The following is a 26570-nucleotide window of genomic DNA, read 5'->3' as shown; positions in this document are numbered from 1 at the left end:
TGCTTAATCAGGACTTTTTAACTAATGGTTCTTCTTGATAAAAATTTTTGTAATTCACAACACCAGTCAGCAACTATTACCCAACAAATTCTGAAAATTAAAAAAAATAAATGCCTAACCACACCTCCTTGCCACAGAGAAGAGTATACCCCTGCTTTGTTTTTAGTTTCCAAACGTAAGAAAAAGCTCACAATTCTGAAGAGGAGTAAATAGACCGTATCTGCAAATCACATGCAACAAGAGCAAAAGAAAATAAAAAAGAACAGCAACAAGACTTATGAAGAGCAGCATTTGCAGTTCTTCTGGAGGCCACTCTAAATTTCTCTCCTTTAAAGGGCCGTAGCACCCCTTGCAACTGAAGTCTCATAGTTCAAATGTTCTTTTCAGGAGTATGGTAATTCAAACACTTCAGCTGCCTTAACTATTTTCATCCATTACAGCTTTTGTTTTCACTTCAATGAGTTCTTCTACTCGAGCTAGAACACTTTCTATTAAATCAAATGTAAAGAGAGCTGAGTGTAAAACCTGAAATGACAAGAAAGATGAGTGTTATTTTTATTATTTTTTTACCCATTTTACATTTGCTTTCATCTCCATTTTAAAAAAAATAAAATAATATCACTACTTCTGAGTGACTGAAAGGAAGTGCAAACTTACTTGAAGCTGCATTCCAGTAGTCATGGCAGGCATCTTTTCCCCACTAACAGTTACAGAGCAAACTGTGTTAGAACTGTGTGCCTCTGTAGAAGAAAACATGAAGAAACTAACATGACCCTTAGAATTAAAAGAATATTTAAAATATCAGCATTTCATTACAGTAATTTTTAAGAACAGAAATCTAGGGATTGACGAAACATATGACAGAGAGTGCTTAACCTCAAGAGGAAGATAGTTGGAGTTGGATGATATATTTATAACTTTGTATAACACAAATGCCTATATTACTAAACAGGCAAGATCTGCAATGAACCAATTTTATAGAGCTCACATGATCTTTGAAAGGAAAAATAAGATGTTATCTGGCCCAGTTTTGATACATTTTTAGTATTTCCACATCCAGGGAGATAGTAGGAGGTTTTTTAGCTTGACTTAATGAATCCAGACATTAAATACTTATTTTATTAAGAAAAGGCTGCAGGCTTCTCTGTTTCAGACAGATTACTTGCAGCAAGCTAAACTACAAGGACAAGCCTGAAAAATAAGGGGAAAACCTCTTACATGCAGACCACATATTTGAAATTCAATGTAATGCTTACAAAGATTAAACACTAGGGAAGAAAGCTGAACCATTTACTCTTACAAGTTAGATGTTCTCTCCCAAACTCAAATCTCTTTATACTTTGTCAAAGGCCAGAGAAGTGTAAGAGGGACTTAAGGAAAAGCTTCATGATTAATTTTGAAGGATTCCCTTTAGAAAGATATCCACAGGTTGTCTTAAGAAAAAAATCCTCTTCTTTGACTCATAAGTACATAGTTTGCAGCAGAAGAGGATAAGACCAGGGGCAAAAAGCTGTATTGACATTTTTAGTAGCAGACACAAATTCCTTGGGCTATCTTAATTATACTGGAGACCACAAGGAACAGAGGAGCTGACATACAGAGAGACTGCCTAAAGCAGCTACAGCTCTTGTGCCCCATGCAATGTGTCTGCTTAACCCAGAGCAGAATCTGATTCTGTGTGTCAGATTTAAAAAATAATGTATTGAAAAAAAAAAAGGAATGTAATGCTTCAGGCTTTAGAGAGCACGACTTATTTTTTTCTCTTGTTAACCCTCCCACACCTGGTACAAAACCTAAGGGTTATGTATTCAGAGAAACTTGGTTTCTCCTTTGTAACATTAAAATCAAAAGTAAAAATACATAACAAGCTCTGAAGGTCTTCATGTGACAGTTCTGTCAGGTTTCCATAAGATCTACAAATGTGATGACAGATAAGTTCAGATTTTTCTGATCAATTATGAAAATTTTTAATTCAGCAACTACTGAGTTATTATTTGAAGTCTGGAATAGTGTCAACAGTTAAATAAATCCTGATCTATGCAGCATTCACCAGTTCCTCATTTCCAAAGGATTACCGAAGTTTCTAGATATGAACAAAGCTAAGAACAAAAAACCAACAAAAGCCAACCTTTTCTGTTCTCTTTCTTATTTTTTATTTCCGCTTCATAATGTGCTTTTGACATATTGAGTCCTACACGCAGTGGTTTTAAGAAATTCTGCTCTATCTTGCCAAGTGTGGTCCATACACCAGTCTAGTCAAACAGAAGAGAGAAGGTTACAAAACAATTTAATGAAGCATTGCAATACTAAGCTTTTGACCATGAGTTTTTTGACTAGTCTTTATAACACACTTCTGTGGTGGGGGGAAAAGAGAAAAAAAAAAAAATCAGACACATGCATTTAAGGATGAGCAGCATTGTGATGGATATTTAAGCTCCTCTTCCTCTCCTTTATATTATTTGTTGATTGGTTGATGAAGCAATCAAAAAAAAAAAGGGTGCAGAGGGAGGGAGGACTTAGTGTGTAGACTGGTAACTACAGCAATGGAAATGCACATTTTCAGCTCTTTCTTGTAAGCAAAACTGCAAGAGCCTTGATGTGTTGGAGGGGAGGTTCTAGGCCCTTTCTCAGGCTAGAATCTCTACAGCAAGTAAATGGCAGCTGTAGGCTCCTCACAGACAATTCAGCAGTAAAACATAGAGCAAATATTTAAATTAACATGGTATTGTGATGTCAAATTAAAGTTGTAATAAATATCATGCTTCCTGAATGTCTATATTGCATTTTAAAAGCACTGTAAGAATGTTACTGGATATGCTACACACCCATCCTTCAGCATGGTAACCACAGTGGCAACGAAATTCTCCCCAGTTTGACATGGGTAGAAAGAAGGAGTTTACAATAATGGCACTCAGGAAGCAGGAGGTGCAAGGAAAAGATGCTCAAAACCAAGGCTGCTCAGGGTTACAGAGAGGAAAATAAGCTTGGGTTTGCTACAAACTGCTGTAGAAGGAAACAATACAAAGCAGCCTTTGTGTCCTTGGATATAGGAGCCATTTATACAACTCCTTTCTTAAGGCAATATCCTCAAAGGGCAGAATAAGGACAATAAAACCAAGAATTTTCAATATTAAATAGAGTGAGTCCACTAACAACAGTGGAAAATTCACCAAATCTTAATACTAAATGACACATTTAACAGTTCAAATAAGACCAGTAATTACTTCCACCAGAATGTGGCTAAAAAAAGAACTTTCTAGAGAAATACTTATTTTCAACTTGATTAATGAAAATGCTTATTACACAGCAATCAAAATATCTGAACTGACGTGAAAGGAGGCATTTTCTTTCTGCCTCACTTGCACTGTATGAAGAGAGACAGGGAGGAAGTCAAGAAGAACTGACAGAGGCTAAATTTAAGGGAAAATCTTCAGAAGATGTGATGCTATTTTAACCTCAAACTGCATGGGCATTCTTTTTGCCAGGTACTAGACAGCACTATTAGAGAAGCTGGGTGCTATTACTTGTAGTTTTTTATTAAGGATAAAAGAGGAATTCTTACTTTTCTTACAAAGCTATGTATTTACATGTAACTGAGTAGACCATTATGACTACTTAATAGTAATTACCCCTTAAATATGACAAACAGATACAGTCTAGCAATATTAACTAATTACATAAATAGTAAATTAGAAATGCACCCACTGAAAGCTCTTTTTGCTTTTCATTACTGTTTTGGCAATCAGTACAAGTTATTTCACTGTTATTCTACTTAGATTGGTAACATTATAAGGCTTTACAAAACATATTCCTAGATCTCAAATTAGTCTAAAAGTAGATCAAAATCTTCTTCTGTATTTTAGAAACCAGAAAATTATATTATTGTATTATTATTGCTATAAAGAAATCCAGTTGGAGGTTTGAGAAATACCAGCGAATAAATAAGCAAAAATAACGATTTTTTCATTTGGGAATACTTATTGGGGTATGTGATTTTGTGGTGACATATTCTAATGTTGTAGACATAGATCACAGTTCAACAGGCAGAGTAAAAGGATTAGTTTGTTTATAGGAACAGTATATGTGCAAACAATTTCATCAAAACAAAGGAACATATTGCTTATTTCCTAGCATCTTAATAAAAGCATCCGTTCTGGGGAACTAACCATTGCAAAGCAAAATGCAAAAATCATGGTTTTTGAATCAAGGCTAACAGTATTCATGTGAATCCACCTCTCAGCTAATCAATCAATCATTCTCAGATCAAATAGTACGTACCTGATTGTCACTTTCACAATCTTTAATGATCAAGTATCTCAGCAGATTTAATGATGCCATAATCCTGTGTATTAAAAACATACAGATACCTATTACCAGGATAGTAATTTTTATTTTCCATTAGCCAGACATGCTAGGAGTATCCATTTGTACAAAAAGCAGCCACCCATCTGTTGAGCAATATAGCTCCATCTAGAGCACCAGTGTGTAGTGATGTCCATACAACAGTTCACACTTGGCAAGTAAAACTGAAACTGTCATCAGATTGGAGAAGGCTGGTGATTGTGAGGGAAAGACTCACTCAAGAGACAGAACCTTATCAAAGAATTTATAATATGTCTTACTGGTGATCCAAAGTTAATTCAAAACTTGTGTGACAATTGTCTTTATTACTGAATTACTTTAGTACTGAATTTTTATTTTTGAGTGTGCTTTTTAATTTTTTTTTTGCTTTTGTTTTACCATACTTTTGAACAGAAATTATTTATTGTTTTCTCCAGATAACAAGTACAATTAAACATCATACTTCTGGGCTTTTGTATGCCCAGATATGTGTTCATCTGGACATTATCTCCCCACTGATTTACAAGTCCAAGCATCATCATCATATTACTATCATATAGGAAGACTTACCCAATATACACAAGATTTTTCAGACACATTTCAGTCATATTTTTTTTTAATGCAATTATTTACTGTTCAGGTGGATCTGTAATCCTACTCATGAGATACTGGATTCCCAGTAGCAATCTGTAAAACTGCCTCAAAGATGCCTTTCACTATAGGTTGCATCGGATAGTTGATATTCCCCTCTATCATATTAGACACCACACCACATTGTTTTTATTCCTCCAACTGCTTCTGCAGAGATCTGACAAACTATAAATTCCTGAGGAAATAATGCTTTACCCATTAGTTATGTCATTTCACATCTGAAATCTTATATCCTCAGGGAATGGAGGAGGACATTCTTTTTTATTGTTAAATATTAACATAATGGTATTGTGACATTCTCCTATGTAGAGCTGGTTAAAGCAAGTGACCATTTCCATTTCTAGTTCCAAAACCTTAAAATACATTGATGTTGTCATCTCATTAATTACATGACAGCATACATCATTGTAGTAAGGTAGTTTAAAGTCTTTTTTAACAATGAAGAACGAGAAAAGCTTCTAACTGTGATTACAACTCACCTGTCTGAATTTTGCAGAAGATCAGTCTCAGCACCTTCTGGAAGTGAAAGTACTAAATCTAGAAGGGAGATCAGGTGATGTCCCGTAAACCAGATGTTGTCATACTCCTTTTGAAAAAAAAATACAAAAAGTTCAGCTGAGTGCAAAATTTAGGTCTTAAATAATGTAACAATAACTTGCATAAAACAGAAAAGTTTAAAAAAATAACCTGACACTGGAAGAAATGTTTTTTAATATTGACCTGTGAGTGAAGTACACAAACCAGCCTCTTTATAATTTTAATATTAATTGTCTTTTTGACAGCCAGGAAAGAAATGGAAAGAATGTAGTAAGAAAATTGTGAGGCTGCATAGTGGAAAATTAATTATTTAGCTTTAATTAATTTTCCCAACTTTTTGGTATAATTATTATAAAATATGAGGTTAAAATGGCTTTGATCTAGCCCAGCTCTTCCTGATGGATTTATCATTTGCCAAGCACTCAAAATGCTGACTGTCATCATAAATGCAAAGAAAAAACTAATAATTCTATCTGGACTGTAATATTTGAATTGTATTTTTAAAATGAGGAACTGTGGGGATAAAACAATATACTGAGCAGTTCCACTTTCAGAAAGAAATCTATTTTCAAGCTCAGAAAAGGTGCTTCTTAGAAAAGCAAAATAACTTCTTAGAAAAATGCAATAGGGTAGTGCAATTAAAAATACAACTGTAAAATTATAACCTAAATATGCATAGACAGAAAAAGGCAAAGTAATGTTTTTAATAAAATTTTCTAATCTTCTCTGTCTTTTCAAAGTGGATTTTTTTTAATGCATCACTCAAAGTTTAAGTTGTAGATATTTTCTCAACATGATCCTCACAGAATTTTGAGAAGGCAACTTGGTTTTTACTGGTAACAGCCTCACCGTTAATGCCAAGTGAATCTGATCTTTTATATTTTTAATAATGTATCCTTCCACACCAGCATGGTTGCTTGTCTTCAGTAAACACCTTGAAACAAACAAAACAAAGATATTATCTCTTTAAAGCTGCCCATAGAATTAGCTCAAGACTTAGATAACATTCACTAATTGGGAGTTTTACCACAGAAGAACAGTATGACCATGTAACCTTTAAACACTGGCTTACATAAGACAGCTAATTTTATATGAGGCAATTGAAATTGATAATTTATCAAAAAATTAACATAGTAAAATTAACATGGCTTATCAGATGGAAATTCTGTCAGAAATCATTGTATTGATGCAATTAAGCTGCTCTAGGGCTGATATTACACAATCTACAGTAACTTGGATGCATACCTGAATAATGCATATTTTCCCTCTGTATCAAACTTGTCTATGAACAACTGCAAAATACTTAAACTCTTCTTTCTCTAAAGAAAACAGAGATGTTTATCAGATGAATTCTAAAATAATTCATTCAGCATTCAGAATCCAACTGATTTTACCTCTTAACATACCATATGCTCCATGGGACAAAGGGTCATAATTTTCACCAAATCCTGCAGTCAGAAAAAGGAAATACTATTTATAGTTACAATATAGATTAATACATTACATCACTAAATTATTACATGGCTAAAATCTACTCAAGACTTTAAAAAAACAAACCAAACAAAAAACCCATGAGAATGCCCAGGTAATTATAGAAGATTCTCATCAGAGAAATTCATGCTAGCTTCAGTGGTCAAAATCCCACGGCTGATCCATACGAACACTGTTGTACTCTTGGTTCCAGGTAAGAATGTAGCCAAGCAGCAGATTGGCAAGAGCCAAAATGAGCAAGCACCACCTTTCAACTAAGATCTGTGCCCAGCTGCTTCAGTGACCTGTACATACACTGGTGTATTTTGTCACTGAAACTTCATGCTGCAGCAGGTAGAAAAGACAATCAATTCTTTATAGCCAGACACTGAAGGTTTCAATTTAACAGCATAGGTGCATAAAGGTCCAGTAAGATGCCCTCTCTCAAATGCCTAGAGGACAGCTAGGTATTATTTCAAACTTTGAAGACTCCTGTACACTGTTTCTTATTACCTGAGGTACATTAATAAAGTCTCTGAATTCTAAATAGTGATGGAGAAGACAGTTATCTTCCATTCTCAATAAACAGCTCTCAAACAGATCCTGCAGGTGAGGAAAAGAAAATAAAGATGCCAACAGTATGCACATACACAGGACATTAATCTATCAGCTTAACATTTCATGGCTAAAACAGCCTTCATTCATAAATACTCATTCAAATGTTGCAGGTTCCAAGCAGCTGCAATTATAAGTGATAGCTGTAATTTAAACAATTATGCAGGACTGCAAAGTTCAATAAATGCAGGCATTTGTAAGACTGAAGAATACTTAATTATATATATATATATTTATATATATACTTAATTATCAAAATAATTCTGGAACTATTACCTGAACTATCAGTTATACCTCTCTTAGAAGGGGAAACAAAAGTTTTCCATTCCTTAAACTGAAAAAATAAAAGATTCTAACATTGAAAATTTAATTTAATAAAACCACTTACAAGTCCTTTAGATAATACAGATTCTTCTGTTCTAGAAAAAAAAAATCAAATTTTTTAATTAAAAAGACAGTTGATACTTCAGAAGAAACAGTAGAACAGAGGTCAACAAGAACTTCTCCCTCAACAATTTTCATTCTATTTTTTAAATATTGAATCTTCGTTACTCTTCCCAAAGATTTTTAGAATAAACTTGCTGATGAGATATTGAACATTAGACCCATCTCTTCACGGTCAAAAATTACTTTTTTCCCCTCAGTATTTATACATGCTCAAAAGCAGCGTCATTTCCCACAGGTATTAAGACATTGATTACCTAAGAAAATGGAATGGTAAGCAGTCAGAATAGGAAACTTGCCTTCCTTAGCAGTGCTCGAAGCCATTTGCTAACACTGCTTATGGAAGGTGAAATAATCACAACATATAGAAAGTTTGGTCTCTTTTAGAAAGCCTGACCTTTAATCATTTTGCGTATCATGCCAGAATACATTCAAATAAATATTTTCACACAAGTTGCCTTTGGTAATAATTGTTATAGAAGGGCAAGTAGGTATACATCCTAATTATTCTGCATTTGTTTAAGCTACTAATTTTACATTTTCAGCATAAAGTTTCTAAAAATGGTACCACAATAGACGTTGCACATACATAGATACATAAGTGTTTAGACAACTTCTGCTTCTTAGTAATAGAAGCCATGTTGTAGTGGAACTTGACATTTTAATGCTCAAGTTTATAAATCTCCTCTGAACTTAACTATATTTCAAATTTGTTTTTAATGAATTACTGTAAAAGATCACCCCCACTATCTAGACCTGCAAATTCCACAAACCCCTACCTTTTCAGCAGCACTTCAATATGTGTCATATTGCACAGCAGAAGGTATGAAGGACTAGAAGAGAAGAATCAGGCAACATTAAACTGCATAAGCCATATACATTTGCACATAATGAATATATTTAAAAGGATTCTTTTAAAGTATTCTTTAAAAAAATTAAAGTATCTTTCTAAAACTATTGATTTTTAAATAGACAAAAAATTTTAAGTCAAATCACTGTTAAGAACTCTCATGGTGAAATTGTCTATAGATATGTAAATGAACAATTAATACACATTAATTTTCAGCACATGATTAATCATAATAGTTTCTTTTAAAGGACAGCTCATCTAAAATTAAACTACAATTGAATAATCTGCAGGAGTATGTTCTTTATATAACATAAGTTACGTTGACATAAAATTAATACTACTCAAATACAGTTTTCATTCATAACTCTTCACAAATAATGTTCACTTCCACTCAGAAAGAATCTCCAAAGTACAGACTTAAAGTAAGCACGAAAGAACAGTTCTTACCTAAAAACCACTGGGAAGTGTTCGACACCAAAATGCTGAACAAACATCAGATATGAGAGACATGCCAAAGAATCAGCGGAATTCTTTCGCTCTATGTCTGCAAACTCCTGATTCTCCCAGTGTGGACTTTTGCCCTTGCGATGTACAAACACTAATGGTATCAATTCTCCAATGTTCCACAAAATGTCCTAAAAAATAAAAACTGATTTCCTATAGTTGCCTTTAAAATACCTGCATACAGATTAAGTTTTAAAGCTCTAACTATATTTACATACATTCTCTTGTACAGCATGCATAGAAATTAATATAAATTTTATGTTTGTAATATATAAGTTAATATAAGTATGTGATATTTATGATATATGCACAAACACACACAAAAAATCCTGAAGGAAAAATAACTAGTGTTAGAAAAATGTTACTAAGATAACAAAATCAAGCACACAAAAGTTAGCAAAGACAGAATGAAGACTATCTGCAAACTCCTAGTTCAGCTCATTTATCCCCAATGCTATGAGTAACAATAGATTCATGAAAACATTATGTCACAAAACCTCTGTTTTTCAGATCACAAAATACTCAGTATTCTGCGGATTTTTAACTAATCAATAGCAGCTAAGTGTTGTGTTCTGTAAAGACAAGCCTTGATTTAAAGATAGTTTTGCTTTGTATGGCCTTTCTTTCCCATGATACACATCACAAGGAACACCTGGCATTTGTATATCAGAAATACTACAGTGGTTACTCCCTCATGCCCTTCATGTGGTTGAGGATATAGTGTAACTCCTCTTGTACATATTGTAGAGAAATGGGGAGATCAACATCAGCTCACTGTTCTGGAGTTGTCTAAACCCAGCATCCAGGATGGAACATTTTGGAAAATTAGGATTATGCAAGATGTCATACAGTCAAAGCATGACTTACTGACCTTAGCTTCAGTTCTCACTACCTAATGCCTTAAACAGAAGTTTTAATTAATTCATAATTAGCGTTAAAAACATGGTTTCAAACTGTGCCCAACAGGAAAGGCAAGACATACCTTACACAGCCCAGTAAGTCACCCCACTAACCAATACAGAAATCAAAATGAGCACTAGAACAAATTACAGGCAGTTGTGAACTAGATCACTGGTTCTGCACACACTGTAATTAATTTTGACTGCACTCACTGTAATTTCGTTTGCAAAATGCCGAAAAGGATGTTCTTCAATGCCCTCAAGTTGTTCAAGCTGAGCTGTCAATAATGGGTATTGCAGGCTTTTCATACAGCTGAAAAAGAAAGGGGTGGAATAAATCACCAATATAGTCATAAATACAGACTATGATAGCGTAATTGACCAAGAATAATGCCTATATTCATATCAGCTGCTGCTATTCAAGGCATTCCAAGGAGAATAAAAAAACCAACATCTCCTGTAGAAGCACTTCTTAGACTTCACCTCCAGACTGTGATTATTCTCACTGCTGTAAATTTAAGGAACAGAGGAATACCAACAGAGCTTCAAAATGCAGCAACTAATAGTTCTTTACTATTTCCCTTTACTAAACAGAAAGCATAAATATATAAGGCCTATTTAGGGGTTCTTTGTCAAAATACCACATTAGTTAGACATATGTTAGCAGCATTACTAAACACTAAAAGATTATTTATTTGCTCCCCATATAATAAATGCCTACTATTAATTTTGTTAAGTTACAGGAAAATTTAATACAGACATAAAATTCTCACAATTTTATTAATTCTTCTTTCAGCTCCATGTCATTGTATTCTGACGACTTTTCCATATTTTTAACAACTTCATTCACAAAAGGTTTAGCAAAGTCCACCACTGCATTACAACATTGACAGAGACCAAGTTTATCTTCTTGTATTTGTTGTTTTGTGTAGGGTACAGGTAATGGAGTGAGCTGATTCATAATCATGGCCAATGACAAACCCACTGAGTAGGCCTTCTTGTTCTGAAGTTTCAAAAGCACTGGGGGAAAGAAAATAGAGGGGGAAAGAACAGAAAACATTTTGAGACATTAAGTTATTACTTACTTAGTAGAGGAAAACGTAAAGAAAAACAATGTGACTAGGTAAGAAAACATTTTGTTTTCAGGGAAGGAGAGGGACTGATACCTGAAATCACATGAGCAAATCCAGGAAGACTAAACACCATCACCTAGTTTAATATACTGTAGTCAACATGGCCATACATTTGCAAATAACTAATATTAAATCTGTCATGCATTTCAAAGCTCTTCCTTTCTCCACAGCATCAGGATGAGGACCAAAACAAAATCTGCTTTTCTAGAACTGGGCTAAGTGAAATTATACATATCTGACCAGAAAATGCATTTATTACTTGACTCCTTTTGTGCTTGGCAAAACCTGAGACAATAGCCCAACTTTTCTGCTGAGAACTGACTCTGGTTTTTACTCCATGGCAAAAATAACAGACTTTCCCAGACTGAAGCAAGCAGCATCAGAGACTCTCCATTGTAACTGGACTCAGTGCAGACTAATTGCAGATTGGCTATCCAAAAAAACCACGTGTTTCTCTTGTTAAATTCTAACATAGTATGATAACATATCCTGGAGATTGCTACAATCAGACTTCAACTTGATATACAACACCTAATTTCATCTCACAAAACAAAACAGAAACTACTGCTTGTTACCTACTTAGAAAGAGGCCAAACCAAATGTTTTAAATTTTCATATGTAAGCCAGAATAACACTGCCCCCTCACCAATAAAGTATTTCAACATGCTTCAATCAAAATGAAGTTTTATACTATAAAAAGATATAATAGCATGTTTTAAAAGTCAAATAATGAAGAATTTCACAAATCCATGTGATTCCCTATTTCTGCAACAACAGCAGGAGTGCTTCACACCTCTAAACATAACTGTCATAGGACAGTTATATTCACATTCAATTATATTTACATTATATTTACAGTTTACATTCTTGTAAATTATGAAAAATAGCTGAATATTGCTTTTTCAACTGATGGTATTAGTCCCATCTAAAATCTTTTACTAACAGACCAATATAAGCATTAAATTTATGCCTTGTGTTTTTTTGCAGAATATAATAGACTGTAAAGCTTGTCAGGACAGATGTATTCTGAAACCATTCCAGCAAAGGCTAAACTAAATTGATACATAAATGAGAAAATAATTTAATTCAGAAATCACATGATAAACTGAATCCCACCTGTCTGCAAAGGCTGAAGCAATAACATGACAGTTTGACACACTTGCTCTCCAGAGGTCTGCTCAATCTGCTCAAGTAAACCCAAAAAAAGTTCCTTTGGATTGCAGAGCTGAAAGAGAGGAACAATGCATATTATTAAATAACCATGGTCATAACCAAAAAAATTAATCACCTGCAAACTTCAATACAGAAGTTCCTGAATGTCAAGAGAGATCTGAACATCCAAGGTAAGATCTAAGAAAACAAATATGAAACAATAAGTACATGCCTACAATTAACATCTCCTGTAGAGCATACCTGTGTGTACATTTTCATATGAACTGAAAACATAATAGTAAAAACTGACATTAAACCTGATTTTTATGGGCTGTAAAAAACTCACAGTACCTTTGCAAAGTAATCCTTAGGAGCAGAGAGAGAAGTAGAATTTGAGTGTGAATTTAACTCAAGCTATAACATTTGCAAGTTGTTTTTGGAGTGCATAAATGAAAGAGAATGAGATTTTTACAGGTTAAAACGTTTTTCTGCTCCTACTCCAACAGAATCATCAGGTAATGATTCTCTTATTGAAGAAGGGTGAATGATTTAAGGAAAAGACTTCGCAGAAAAGAACAATAAATACTATTCAGACACAGGTAAGTGGCAAACGGCAAGGTCTTCCAGAATGGTTTTGAAATAGCTAAAGAGAGAGCATGAATAGAGAGACCTTAAATTAGATACTAGAAAAGACATTTAGCAACATACTGTAAGTTTTACTCAAGCTAGCTAACTCAGGTAAGACTCTGTCCTTCAGATCAACTTAGCTCATTTTAATGTGAAAACCACACCTCTGATGCTGTGCCTACTACTTCCAAAGAGCCCTACCCACTGACCATGCACCATGAATTCAGGATTCTCTGTACCTTTAAACTCAGACAAGGGAATGTTAAACTAAACAGATTATCCAAGTAGTGATGTAGATTTATTATGCAAATGTTGTCAGAATCAAATTGGATCAATTTGTGTGTAACTGGCCTTTCGTATACTAACTTCATGGATTAATGATCTAGAACCCCTTTTTGTGCAAAACTTCCCTAACATTGTTGCATCAGAATCACGTATTTCAAAACCATACCTGTGCCAACTGTTCTAGTATCCTCAGGCAGTGTTCTCGCTTGTCATCTTCTTGTTTATACATGAAAATACATCTAACAAGAGGAGAAATGAGATTCCAACCCATATTCTTGATGATAACCTAAAAACCAGATTTTCAGAGAATAAACCAAAACTGGATGTCTTCTAAACCCAGAAAGATTGTACATATAAAGACTAAAAGCAACAAACACATCAGTGTCGTGGTTGTAATCATTACTGTCACTGTCATTGAATATTTAGCAACTGTTCCCACAATTTGACACACCTTGTATTCTCTCCCCATACCTGTAAACACAACCGCATATTTTGTATAATTTTCTTCTAATAATTAACATTGACATGTCAATATATACTTTTAAATGTCTATGACAATACATCTAAAACAAGACTGAACAGAGGAAGTGTACTGAAAGTACACCTGGACAAATTATTCATGTGGGCATTGAGATTTTCAGTTGTTACTCCAAACTCACAAAATTCAAAACCAGATGGTGAACCCCATGTAACATTGCTATAATATTCTACTCTTCACTTTCTTTCTGAACTTCCTGTTAATCTCTGTTCAATCCCAGCATCCCTAATGCCCACCAACATTAGCATTTCAAATTAGCATCAGTCTAGATGGCTCCTACAGTTGGCCAATATTATTATATCCATTTGTGGTAGGCTCACCCCCAACAGCAACTAAGCACCCCTCAGCTGCTTGCTTTCTCTTGTCCCTCAGTGGGATGGGGGCAAGAGTCAAAAGAGCAAAACAGAGTAGCTCCAGAGATAAGGACAATGTAATAAGTGAAAGACAAAAGACAGCAGGGCATGACAGGGCAATGATGCAGATCAACTCCCACAAGGAGACCAATGCCCAGCCAGCCTCCAAGCAACACCACTTTGGAATGGGTCCCCATCCGTCTGTCTTTACTGCTGAGCACAATGCTGTATGGTGTGGAGTATCTCACTGCTTTGAGTCAGCTGTCCCAGCTGTGTCTCCTCCCAGATTCCCTGCTTACTGGGGGCAGAGTGAGAAACGAAGAAGGCCTTAATGCTGCACAAGCACTGATCAGCAGTAGTTGAAACACTGGTGTATTATCAGCACCTTTCTGGTCACAAATCTAAAACACAGCACTGCAGGCTGCCATGAAGAAAGCCAGCTCCATGCCAGCTAGACCCAGTACACCATTTAAATCCCTCTCCTGCAGAAGTGGGACACTGTCGCTTTCTCCTAACTATGATTTTATGCTTCCTTTTCTCTTTGCTTCACTCACAGAAGCATTATTAATGGTTTTGTTGAGATTACCATGACTTGAGTTTCTGTGAGCTACCGGAATACAGAATAATGTGCACTTAACACAGGGCAACTTATTAGCTATTCATATGTATAGCTCCAAGGGAAAATAGCTTTCCCTCTTCATAAGCAGTTTTCTATTTAATGATGTTAATAAACATTAATATGTAGTGCAAACTTAAACTCACCTTGTTTTTCTCATTTTGAATTACTTCTAATAACTGAGCTGCATATCCATCTTCCAAACATTTCTGACCTGCTACCTGAAACAGATTAAAATCTTCTCCTTTGAAATCAGCTTCTTCCAGAATTTGCTAGAAAGAAAATATGAATGTTTAACTCTGTATTTATTAAAGTATAATAAGAAATAGGAAAATCTATGCTTTCGTTTCAAAATTAAATGCAGCATCATTGTAACTTTTACAGATTTTTCACATATTAAAAAAGCTACAAAGTTACTACAGAAGACAAGACAGTATTTTAATACCACTAAGTTTAGACTACAGCATTCTGTTTGGAAGAAGTGTGTTCAACAACCAGCTTTTGTTACTAGCTACAAGAGCACTTCTTTCTCCAAAAAGCAGAAATAATCAAGAATCTTGGGATAAGCACCACAGAGAAGTCTGGAAGAAATGAAATATGGAGGATGATCTTAGCTACCCCATGAGGAGTTCTACTAACAGCTGACTTTTCTTCTGAGGTCATTTTGACTTTAATTATAATATATGAAGAGAAACTCACACTACTTACACTTGTTACTTCTAAGGAAAGAAAACTACTTACACATCTTTGTATTATGGCTTGAAGTTCATCAACTGCCATTATAGTTTGACTGTCTTCTTCTGGCATGAAAATTTATTATAAAGAGGCCAGTATTATATCAAATGAATTTAAAACAGAGGCTGAAAAATAATCACATTATCAAAAAAAAAAAATGTTAATAAAGGAGTAAGAACAACCTAGACAAATATTAGGACTACATAATTAGAAAATAAGGGAAAATTAATTTTTAAGAACTGTATGTCATGTTATTCTACTCCCCATATTAGCAGGAGACAGTATTACAGACAGGAAACAACCTGCCTTCTGTGTACAGGGAAACAATTTTTCTAGTACTATCTGGGTCATCTTAAGAAGTTTGAAGGTTTCAGTGACTACTGTGGGCACACACATGGAAAACTGCAGCTAACACAGAGCAAGTCTGGACTCACTGTACAACAAGTGTGCACACCCATGACACACTACATTTCCTGTGACTATTTTGACCAGAGGAGCTTCTACTCAGCCCCGACTGGAACACCCAATGCCTGAGATGTGAAGGCACTGATCCAAACACCATGCCAGTTGATATCAACATCCCAGTCAAGATTACATATACTGTTTCATTTATTTCTTTCTAGTGTCTAGGCTGGACTAGCTCAGTGGCCTTTTACCTTTAGGCATTAAAATATAAAATTTTCTTGCTATAAACAACGAAGATATACACTTGAGTAATGTCAAGTACGGACCAAGTCTTACATAGCCAGGACCATAAATTACAAATACAATCATGTATGGTTATCCCATGCGATATATCATAGCAAAAGTCATAATCTTTACGGTTCCAAAAAACCCCATGGGCCTAAACCTGGTTAAATCATCACTATGAGTGCCAATTACCCCTACACCGGGTTAATTAGGTAATTATTCATCAAAACACAGACATCTCCATGCAATGTCCTCAGCCTCCCCTCTTACATTTGACCTAATCTGGTTGGGTTGATGCTGGCCAAATGCCAGTACACCTACATGAGATAACACACGGAGAACAAACCTGCGTGGATACTCACAAGGGGGGGGCAACTCACAAAAGCTTAAAAGGCATCTGTGTGTAACCCTCTTTATTCAAAGAATAACTCACTTTCTATTCCTCACGACCCATTTTGACATCTGTATGTCACTGAAACCTATCTTTTCTAGCCGGTCTTTTTAACCAGGTACCACATGTTTTACCACACGTTGTACTGTTTAAGCTCTCTATTTTATAGACTGTTACTGATCCTGCCGAAACAATTTAACATACTTTCGAACGCCAGCACTGTTGCATTTTCAGCCCTCAGTAACTTCACAATGTACTTACAGCCTTGAAATGCACCTCAAGCACCCACCGTGTTGCTCCAGGGATTTAATGGCTAAGCTCGCAGATGGTCTCCGGCCTTAATACTTAATCCGGTTTCCAACTGATTCTTTTAGGAGGTTTCAGCGGCAAGTGGACAGGATCTGAATCATGTGAAACGTTCTATTAATACTCACCAAACTCCCTCCTAATAAACAGACACCCAGCCTCTTCTCTGGGCGGTACAATACCCAGGCTGGGACGAAGACGCTGCCAGCCTCAGCCTGTAACACACAGATGAATTAAAAACCACAGGGGCACCACCTCACCTCACTCCCTGCCGGACGAAACCCCTGAGCTCCTCGCTGCCGCCTCTCCCGGCCCCGCCGCAGCCGCGGCTCCGCCCCGGGTGAGAGGTCGGCGGGCGGAGCGGCGGTGATGGCGATGATGGCGGCCGGGACGGGCAGGCCCCGCCGGCGGCGCGCAGGTGGGTGCCGGGATCCGCGCGCCAGCCCCCGCACACACCCCCCCCCCCCGCGCGTTGGACTCTCCTTGTGCCCCGAGACCGGCACAGCGGCGGACTCGCCCAACGCGCCATGCCGAGGGGAGCGGCGGGCCGGCTATGGTCGGCTCTGTGGGTTTCTGCCGGGCCGGCTGAGCACGGGGCCCTGATGAGGGGCGGGCTGGGCTAGGTGAGGCCGGCACCCGCCGTCCTGTCCGGCTGTGAGGGGCCAGCCCGCCCTGGCCCGCTATGAGCGTCGGGGACGGGCTGTGATGGCGTCGTGCAGCTGGTCAGAGCGCTGTGCTCTCTTCCTAGAGCGCTGCGTCCTTCTTCGAGTAACAGCCCGCTATCTCCCTGCCTGTTGCCCTTGTCGTAGAGGAGCAGCTGCCCGGGGCACCCGAGTCGGGAGCTGGGTCAGGGCGCCATCCTCGGCGGCAGCGAGGGCGCCAAGAGCGGCTCTGTGTGAGGGTGCCGGCGTTGGACCTGGCCCGGAGCAAAACCCTGCAGTGGGGCGGCTGTGGGGACGGCTGTGGGTGCCGGGGTAAAGCTGGGCTGGAGAGACGGGGTTGTGACTGGCACAAAATCATTGTCAGAATGAGTTCTTCCCTTAGCTTTTTTGTGTGTACAGAACATGGTGAATGAGAATACGAGAAAAGTTGTGCCTGTCTGTTTTTTACACTTTAAAAAGTGTGTCTAACTGGTTGCTGAATACCAGCTTACTGAAATCACAGCCATCAAAAGCAAGTTACTAAGCAATTATCTTGACTGCTTACAGTGTAGAGATTTTTCTGTTTTGGGTTCCAACGTTTTCCACTGTTAAAAAAGTACACTAATTTCTATATTTGTATATTTGACTTCTAGGAAATAAGCATTCAGCTGCTCAGAAAAGTGAAGATGCTGCTCAAAGGTATAATTTCTGAGGAACAGTATGTGATATTTGTGTTGCCTCACTTTGAAATTGTAGTCTCTGTGTTGCAGAGGCTTTGCTTTTTCAGAGTACCATGACTAACTTCAGTAAATCACCAGCATCAACATCATGTAGACATGTTTGGAGTGATGCTGTGTAACTTCTAACAGCATGCACATCTGAGCATTGTGTAATGTACTAAAAGTTTGTAAACGCCAAGATTGTATTTCCTTAGTCTGTAGTGCTTGCTTTTTGCTGTCTTAACTTTACATACCTGCCATTTATAATTATTGACATCAAAAAACACTCAGGAAGTGGCATTTGTTTGTTTTATTCCCTCATTTACTTTGTAACCTCATACTCATCATGTTCTTTTTTTCCTTCCCATTCTTCATGTCTTACACAGTTCCTCTTTTTCTCACAACACTCCATAAATTGTCCCAGGTTCTTTGTCCAGCCAGTTCTGGATTTCCCTCTTGCAAGAAAATCTGGGGAGTGTACTGCAATACAGTTAGAGTCAGTACTTTTCTTGACCAGCAAATAAAGAAGACCAATATAAAATATATAAGCCTTTGTAGTTATAACAGAATTACTAGTCCAGTTACTTGTTGCTTTGTTTGGCCAGCATGGTGTGATGCAGAAAAATGTAAGCTATATTTAAGAAAAAAAGATAAAAATACAGTTGGAAAATTGTTTATGGAAATTTGTCCTCTATCATTCGTTGTTTGTTCTGTTACAGGAAGGAAGCTCTGGAGGCTGCACTGAGAAAGAAGATTGAATGTGAGAAGAAAGCATTGTCTATTGTTGAACAGCTCCTGGAAGAGGACATTACTGAAGAGTTTCTTCTAAATTGTGTAGGTGGTGCAAGTTTTTATACTGTTTTGCATCTTAATGTGATACTTTTTTAAAAAGTTTTTGGAACAATTTGGTGCAGTTTAAAATAGCTAAACCATTGATTCCCTCTTGTACCAGCTCTTATAACAACTTCCTTGTTTTTAAGGGTTCTGCAGTGAAAACATGCCCTAGTTTTGCAGGACTGTGTACATTAATGAATTCTCACTCTTATCACAGCCTTGGTTTATACCTCTGTGGTTCTAGACTGACAGATGTACTGTAAAAATTTAGGTTAACATCATACCATCTGTAAATTTAGACAAAGTCTCTACAATGCACCACAGTTACCTGGCAACAGAGTTTTGCTGGAATGGTATGATGATTACTCTTGTTAAGGTTGTAAATGTGTTGATTAATAGGTGTACAAAACATGTAAATAAAGGAAAATTACAGAAATAGGTGCCACCTATTGCCACTAGAGGCAAAATGATAAAGATCTTGTATATGTAAAAAAGAAATGCCCACATCTGTTTTCCTTCTCTGTTTACCTTTTTACCTTTTCTACTGTGTAGGTTCTCAATATTGTTTATTAAAATTAATAGATAACTGTTACAAAATTTAAGATATTTATATGCTTAAGAGATGTTTTGAGTACAGAAACTGACAAGTTTTCCAGTATCTGTTGCTGATCTATTTTCTTGTCATTGTAGGGAAAATGTATTACTCCATCTCACTATAAAGATGTTGTTGATGAACGGTCTATCATCAAACTGTGTGGTTATCCTCTATGTCAGAATAAACTGGAAAATGTAAGTTGCTTTGCCTTAATGCTGTTATCAAAGTAATCTTTTCACAATTTTTATTCTCTTGCATTTTATTTTTAATTTTAAACTTAGAATATTAAGCACAGATTACTGAAAAGTAATGAGCTAGGCATTATATAATTCCATTTCAGTATAATTCTTCTGAAGTGAAAGGTGAAATTTGATCTGTAGTCAGCAGTCATTGTGTGACAGAATCAGTTACTGTATGGTCAGAATCACAATCTGTGTATCTGTTTGACACTGATAAAGATGAATGAGTTGTGGCTTCATGGCCTTCCTTTGTGAATGAAAAACTTTGAAATCTTGTTCTTCTGTCATTGCAGCAGCAGATGTCTATGAGAAAGGTTGAACTGAAAAAGCTATACAAAGCAGGGATATTATTATGTGAATGCATATATATATCTGCTATGAAAATGTATGTCAGCTGTGTTAAGGTGAAAGTCACCCCTCTTGACGTGTGATGCATGCGAGCTTAAGCAGAACTCAGAGGTCAGTTAGATAGCCTGTGAGGTAATACCATGCTACACGTGATTATCTGAAAACAATCTACTCAAGTACAAAACAATTTACTGTTCAGGACTTCATATATTTGCACAGATGTTAATTTCTAAACTGTTACAGTTTACATAAGTTGCTCTGGGTTTGTCTGGGTAGTGGTAGGGGTCCGACAGGACGGTTTCCCATATAAATAGATCTGGATTATGGAAGGACCTGTCTGTAATTGCTCAGCACTTAGACATAAGGAAAGCTTCTGCCATGGCAGCTCCATTGTTTTATGTTCAGCACTTTTAGCTCTGAAGCTGCCTTTTACTGATTAATGAGATGTATATGATTAGAGATGAATTGCTATTCTTACATCTGAGAAGGTGCAATGTCAGAAGAACTGAGAGAAAAGGTGGTTGTAGTACAAAATTCAGTTAAATAGAATATATTGCACATACCCAAATATGTGAGTTGAGAATGAAGTTTTTCTCTGTAGTCATGATGGAGCTGACAGTCTTACTGATTAAAGTATATTGTTTTAGGTGCCAAAGCAGAAGTACAAAATTTCAACAAAAACGAACAGAGTTTATGATATCACTGAAAGAAAGGTATGGTAACAAGTGTATTTCTAGAATGTGTTTAATGGTGGCAACACCAGAAATGCATTTGGTAACAGCACTCATAGTGGCTTGACTCAGAGGCAAATATATTTGGCTCCTATGAAAATAATTTCAACAAACCGTTTGAACATGAAATTTTCTGTGCATTTCACATTATAGATGATATCTTTGGTGAGACAAAATACACATGTTTTCTAAGTTTAAACATAACATGGAAAGTTTTACTTGGATAGCTGTTTGAGTGTGGCACACCTGATCTGTTAAAGGCATTTGTGAAAAGATGTTCTTTATTTTGCTCCAGCATAGTCAGTGAGCTTTAGCAGGATCAAAGTGCGCATCCTTTTCAATCACTGAAGTTTGTAGTAATGTAGTACAAGTTACATCTTATATATTACTTAGTGTTCTTTTTTGGGCAACAGTTAGGTTTCTTTTTAGAGGACTTTTCAACATAAAACCTAACTCTTCACAAAACATTTCTTTCTGGAGGCATATTCACAGGTGGTTGCATAAAAGATATCTTTGCCTGTTCATAGGATAAACAATCACCTACAGGCACTTAGACACTAAATTTTAAGGTAAATGTCTCCAGTTACGGAGCAAATTTCTTCAGTGTCACTAGTATGCATTCCTTTCCTCTGACTAAAACTCTGGGATACGCAAAATTTTGGGAATTGCTTTCTTGAACAATCAGGCAAGATTCCAACAAGAAGTGGGATGCTTTGTCTTCTTCCCTTGTGATGCAAGTTTGCAAATCAATTTTTAAAGATGCTTCAGATTTTTACATGTTGTTCCAAGTATTGCAAAATACCAGGTTCTATTGCTAACCAAAATTATCATTATTAAACATCTGAATTTTATTGTATGTCTTTCAAGCTGTATGAACAGCATATTGGGTAATGGGTTGCTCTTTGAACAGTTTCATTTGTTGGGGTTTTTTTAAATTATTGTTATATAGAATCTAACATTGGTTTGCTTCTCAGTGTGTAATGAAAGTGCAGAAAGCAGAAAAATGGGGAAGAAAGGAGCAGCTAAATGTGGCTTGTGCAGAATGGGATAGACCTGTTCGATGAGTGTTGTTTCTCACGTGAACTAAAAACCTGGCCATGGGCTTGAAAGTAGTGGTACATAATTTTACAGGCATTAAAAGCAATTGCTTGTATGCCTTTCTGTGTATTAAAGTTTGCCTTAGTTGTGTTTTCTTGCTTTCTCTCATTGCCAGTGCTTTTGCAGCAACTTTTGCTATAGAGCATCTAAATATTTTGAAGCTCAAATCTCCAAAAGTCCAGTGTGGATGAGAGAAGAGGAAAAGTAAGTATTCTTGTACATTCAGTGCACCTTTTGAGAATATTATTTCTCTGTGCATCTGCAGTGGTATTTAAGTAGCTGCAGCACATCAAAATGATTTGGCTGAAGCAGAGGTAGTTGATGTTAACATGTTAGCTTAGCATGGTGTTTGTTTTAAAAGTGTTGTAGCTGTATGGATTACAGTAATTCATATGGTAAGTACTGTTCACATCTGCTTAGCAGACATGACCATGTTAGTTTAGAGGGCAGACTAGTCAGAAATAATAGTTAACTTTATTAACTTATAAAAGTTAATTCCTATTAACTTCAAAGTGGATTGACTAGGATTGAATTCGTACAAACCATATCATGTACAAGATGAAATAATCTTACTCTGTTACTAAAGATTTTCTAATTTTAGCACAGCACTTGACATTGATCTTGAGCTTAGATAGTGAATGCTTGTATCTGAAAGCAGTCATGAAGAGGTTGTTTATCCAGTCTAAGTTTCTGATTGCCCATGTTCTTTCTGCAGTACACATTTTGGAACAGTGTATGCAGTCCATGTTCCCATCAAAGGAAACATGGGCTTGTAAATAATCGATGGAGCCAATGGGTGTCACTGTTGAACAGTAAAGACTTGCATAGGCAATGTTCAGCAGATTTACTCAGCTTTCATTCTTCAATACACTACTTCTCATAGTCTCCTGGCTTTGAACAAAAGAAACTAGGTGGAGTTATATGTGTCATATGAAATATAGTATCAATGAAAAGAGAGCTTTAGAGCAGCCTCATCAGATCCGAGGTATTCTAGTAGGTAAAACTAGACTCTTCATTAAAAGTTTACCAATGCTTTTGAGGTATTGTTTTGCTATCTTAAAGAAAAGTATTTTTAAAATCTCCCCTTATTCTTCACATCAAAAGTGTATAGTTCTGTTATGCCTGACATAGTTAATTATTCATTCTGGGTGGTGGTGGAGAGGCAATATTTTCAAAACACAAACTCCCAGGTAGTTTCTGGCTAGCTGCACCTCTTTGCACAGCCACATATATGTGCACACACCGATACACACTGACGTAGTAGAATATCTGAAATTCCTGTGACAAAAGAGAGTACAACCTCCACTTAAAACTCCAAAGAAGAGTTATATGGAGCTAATAATTTAAATCCGTGTTAATCACCTTTAGTTTCCAAACTCAGTTTATTGATAGGAGTAGTGCAGCTTTCCTGTGGGGTCTTTTAAATATTGAAAGGTGTTTATGCACTGACTTGGATTTAGTGCTTGTTTAAAAAGTTTTCTTTCAGTCATAGGATACATGAGATTTTTAACATTTGGTATTGGATAAGAGGAATAGGACTGTGATGCTGCCTCATAACTGAATTGAGGTAAATGAATTGCAACTAGAGCTTTGGAAAGAAACTCATCAGAATTTTTTTCATAATATTTTTAGTTTCTGGAAACTTTTGAAAACCATTTTCTTAAAAAAATATAACTTGATAGCCTAATTTTTAAAATTTAAAATAAGTAAAAATATCCTGAATGTTCATATTTTTGCATTAATTGGAACATTTTCCTGTAAATAGTCCGGGACTGTCTTTACTGTTGGAACCTTATGATCTATGAGGATCTTGGCATGTTCACTTGTTTGAAGAGACCAAAGGGTGGTCTGAAGGCAGCGTACAACTAGCTGAAAAAAGTTAGAAAGATTACAGAGCCAAACTGTTCTCGGTTGATGGGCACAGATAAATCACATGAATGGTTCAGGCTAGACATTTGGAAACATATTTTACTGAGGTTATGGTGGAATGACACAGGATACTCAGCAATGTTTTGGAATCTCCATCTTTGGAGGTTTTCAAGATTTAAACTTCATGAATTTGTGGCTGACCTAACCTAGGGCTGGTGACAGTTGCATTTTAAGCAGGAGATCAGACTAGAGCCTTCCAGAGGTCCTTTCTGACAAACCTTTGTGGAACTTGGTGACTGGGTTAAGTTCTGTTCATTGTAACAGCATTGTGCTCCAGGCACACAAAGTCATGTTCCCTGAACACGTGCACAAACCTGCTCTTGCTGGCCTTGCTTTTAACAGAGGTTGTTGGACTAGAAGATCCTCAGGTGTCCCTTCCAAACTCAACTGTTTTTGTACTTATGTGTATTTCAAGAGAATAGCAGGAAAATGTTCATTCTGTCTTCTTTTTTCAGACCACCAGACATAGAGCTGCTGAAGGAGGGACGGAGGTACACTGAACAATTTTTTTTGTTGTTTTTAGATGTACCTATAGCTAGAAATTTTAGCATCATAGCAGATGAAAAAGGGAATCTTTGATTTTCTCTGTTATAAAAAAGACCTTACTAGAACATATGCAAACATTTTTTTTTTTCTTTGTGATTCTAACCCAGCATATTTGATCTGTATGATTTAGTGTACAGCTGCTCTTGGATTGTGTATCTTAATTGAACCTGTTGAAATCTGAAACAAATACACTGTTTGTACTTAGAATATTTTATGCTATCTATTCTTTTATAAAGAAAATAGTGCCAATTATATGTGATGAAAGCTTCTGTACTTCTTAATCTAAAAGGTCTATATCAGCCAAAATGAAATCACGCTACTCTGTCATCTCACTGTACTCACGTGCTGTGTATTGTGCAACTTTGTTTGTTTTCTTTTGCAACGCATTGCCATTAGGTGGCAAACATATATGCTGAAACAGCTGAGCTGTTCCCCTGATTTAAGGGTACTATATTCCTATATATGTTAGCATGCCTGTCTTCATTTTAAAATTGCACTACTCATAATGCTAAGTCTGACATTGTTCTGCTGTCTTTAATAATATCTTGTTTAAACTATTCTTTTCTAATTACCAATAATTAGCTAAGAACTCACTTCTCTAAAGTCTCTGTACTTGTCATTTTGATTGTGGAATAGTACAATTCTTAGAGTTCAGGAAGACTTTTAGAAGAGCACTTATGATTCTTAAAGCAAAAAATTACACTTCTGCTATAAGGCAGAAAATGCTTTGTTTATCATTCTTACATGAGAATGAAAAGCTATTGCAGGTAAAAGCAATTTCTTATTTCACTGATGACTTGGGTTTTCTATTGCAGTGGACAGTCTGGAGAAGAGGTGAAACTACGTGATGAAGTAATTAAAGCATCTGACATTGAAAATCCTAGGACATCTTCAGATCCATGTGAATCTGGTTCTCATGACACAGCCAGTGACAGCAGTACTGATACTGAACAAGGGTTTATTTCTTCTGTCCTGCCAGGAAGTCAGTCAAGTTCAGCCAGTTTTGCACAGCAAGTGCCCAGAAAAAGCATCCTGAAAAAGAAACATGCTCAGAAAGTCCATACCAGTCCTAAAACTGAAGATGCAGATGTGACAGAAGCCACTGAACAGCTCTCTCATTGTAAATTAGACACTCGGGAAGGAAGACATGGTTGTTCTGTTCATAATGATCTAACTGCACCACCTTCAAACAATACTGCTTCAGGGAAATCAGGTGCTTCAGAACTCTTTGAAAACACATGTGGATCACAGATAGTTTTTCTAGGTGTGGGCAAAAGAGGAGCAGAATATCTGAAAAGAATACTAGCTAGCTCAACAGAACATAAAAACCCTGAACTGAGGCATCAAATTAATTCCAAAGGCAGTTTACTAGAAGTGCTTAGGCAAACACTTATGGAGTGGAGAACTGAGGAAACTTTAAAATTTCTCTATGGCCCAAACTATACTTCTTTGTGCTCATCGGAGTGCACAGCATCTGTCAACCAGGAGACTGAAGAACTTGATGAGGATGACTTAGATACACCTGATGATCTCGACACTGTTGCTGTAGGGGAGACTGAAAACAGTTTGAACTACTCTTTACCTTTCACTGGCTCAGGTGGAGTAGTTAAGCCTGTGCCTAATTATGAAAAATTAAAAGAAGAAACAGAGTTCCTAGAACTCCGAGTAAAGGAGTTCTATAAAGGAAGGTGCATCTTGGCTGAAGAGGCAGTGACACAAGCACAAGCAGAGGAATATCCAAGCAAAGACGATG

General features: G+C 36.5%; 2 protein-coding genes across 4 annotated transcripts in view; one reads left to right on the top strand and one right to left on the bottom strand.

Moving 5' to 3' along the window:
* Positions 1-386: 386 nt before the first annotated feature.
* GLMN (glomulin, FKBP associated protein) lies at positions 387-17518 on the bottom strand. 3 transcript variants are annotated; one of them, XM_058842885.1, is made up of 20 exons: positions 17398-17518; positions 17093-17232; positions 15757-15875; positions 15162-15287; positions 13675-13794; positions 12561-12669; positions 11085-11331; positions 10525-10624; positions 9356-9543; positions 8838-8891; positions 8003-8033; positions 7513-7602; positions 6936-6977; positions 6775-6848; positions 6379-6463; positions 5472-5578; positions 4279-4342; positions 2129-2252; positions 658-740; positions 387-525 (listed from the first exon to the last, which is right to left on the bottom strand). In XM_058842885.1, exons 3-20 carry the CDS (start codon positions 15820-15822, stop codon positions 418-420), a joined length of 1818 nt encoding a protein of 605 aa, XP_058698868.1. In that variant the 5' UTR covers positions 15823-15875; positions 17093-17232; positions 17398-17518; the 3' UTR covers positions 387-417. The 3 variants fall into 3 exon arrangements, with proteins under 3 accessions (XP_058698868.1, XP_058698869.1, XP_058698871.1); XM_058842886.1 differs by having other exon boundaries at positions 17121-17232; XM_058842888.1 differs by lacking the exon at positions 17093-17232 and having other exon boundaries at positions 17398-17482.
* The window catches only part of RPAP2 (RNA polymerase II associated protein 2), a 35973-nt gene continuing 26896 nt past the window's right edge, over positions 17494-26570 (top strand). The window contains exons 1-8 of the mRNA XM_058842884.1: positions 17494-17555; positions 18432-18477; positions 19217-19331; positions 20022-20120; positions 21161-21226; positions 22458-22546; positions 24727-24762; positions 25633-26569. Coding sequence (XP_058698867.1) covers positions 17507-17555; positions 18432-18477; positions 19217-19331; positions 20022-20120; positions 21161-21226; positions 22458-22546; positions 24727-24762; positions 25633-26569 — 1437 coding nt within the window. The 5' untranslated portion in view covers positions 17494-17506. The remainder of the gene's footprint in view (positions 17556-18431; positions 18478-19216; positions 19332-20021; positions 20121-21160; positions 21227-22457; positions 22547-24726; positions 24763-25632; position 26570) is intronic.

Source organism: Poecile atricapillus, chromosome 7 (assembly GCF_030490865.1).
Source record: "Poecile atricapillus isolate bPoeAtr1 chromosome 7, bPoeAtr1.hap1, whole genome shotgun sequence".
Lineage (NCBI taxonomy): Eukaryota > Metazoa > Chordata > Aves > Passeriformes > Paridae > Poecile > Poecile atricapillus.
This window is presented reverse-complemented; position numbering and strand designations above follow the sequence as displayed.

Bases quoted from the DNA above. Each gene is read 5' to 3' on its own strand.
- GLMN (XM_058842885.1), bottom strand. From the start codon at position 15,822: ATGCCAGAAGAAGACAGTCAAACTATAATGGCAGTTGATGAACTTCAA. The intron at 6,978-7,512 runs GTAATAAGAAAC...TTCTGACTGCAG, and splicing joins ACTTTATTAATGTACCTCAG to GATTTGGTGAAAATTATGAC. The intron at 4,343-5,471 runs GTGAGTTGTAAT...TTTAATACACAG, and splicing joins CTTCTGCAAAATTCAGACAG to GATTATGGCATCATTAAATC.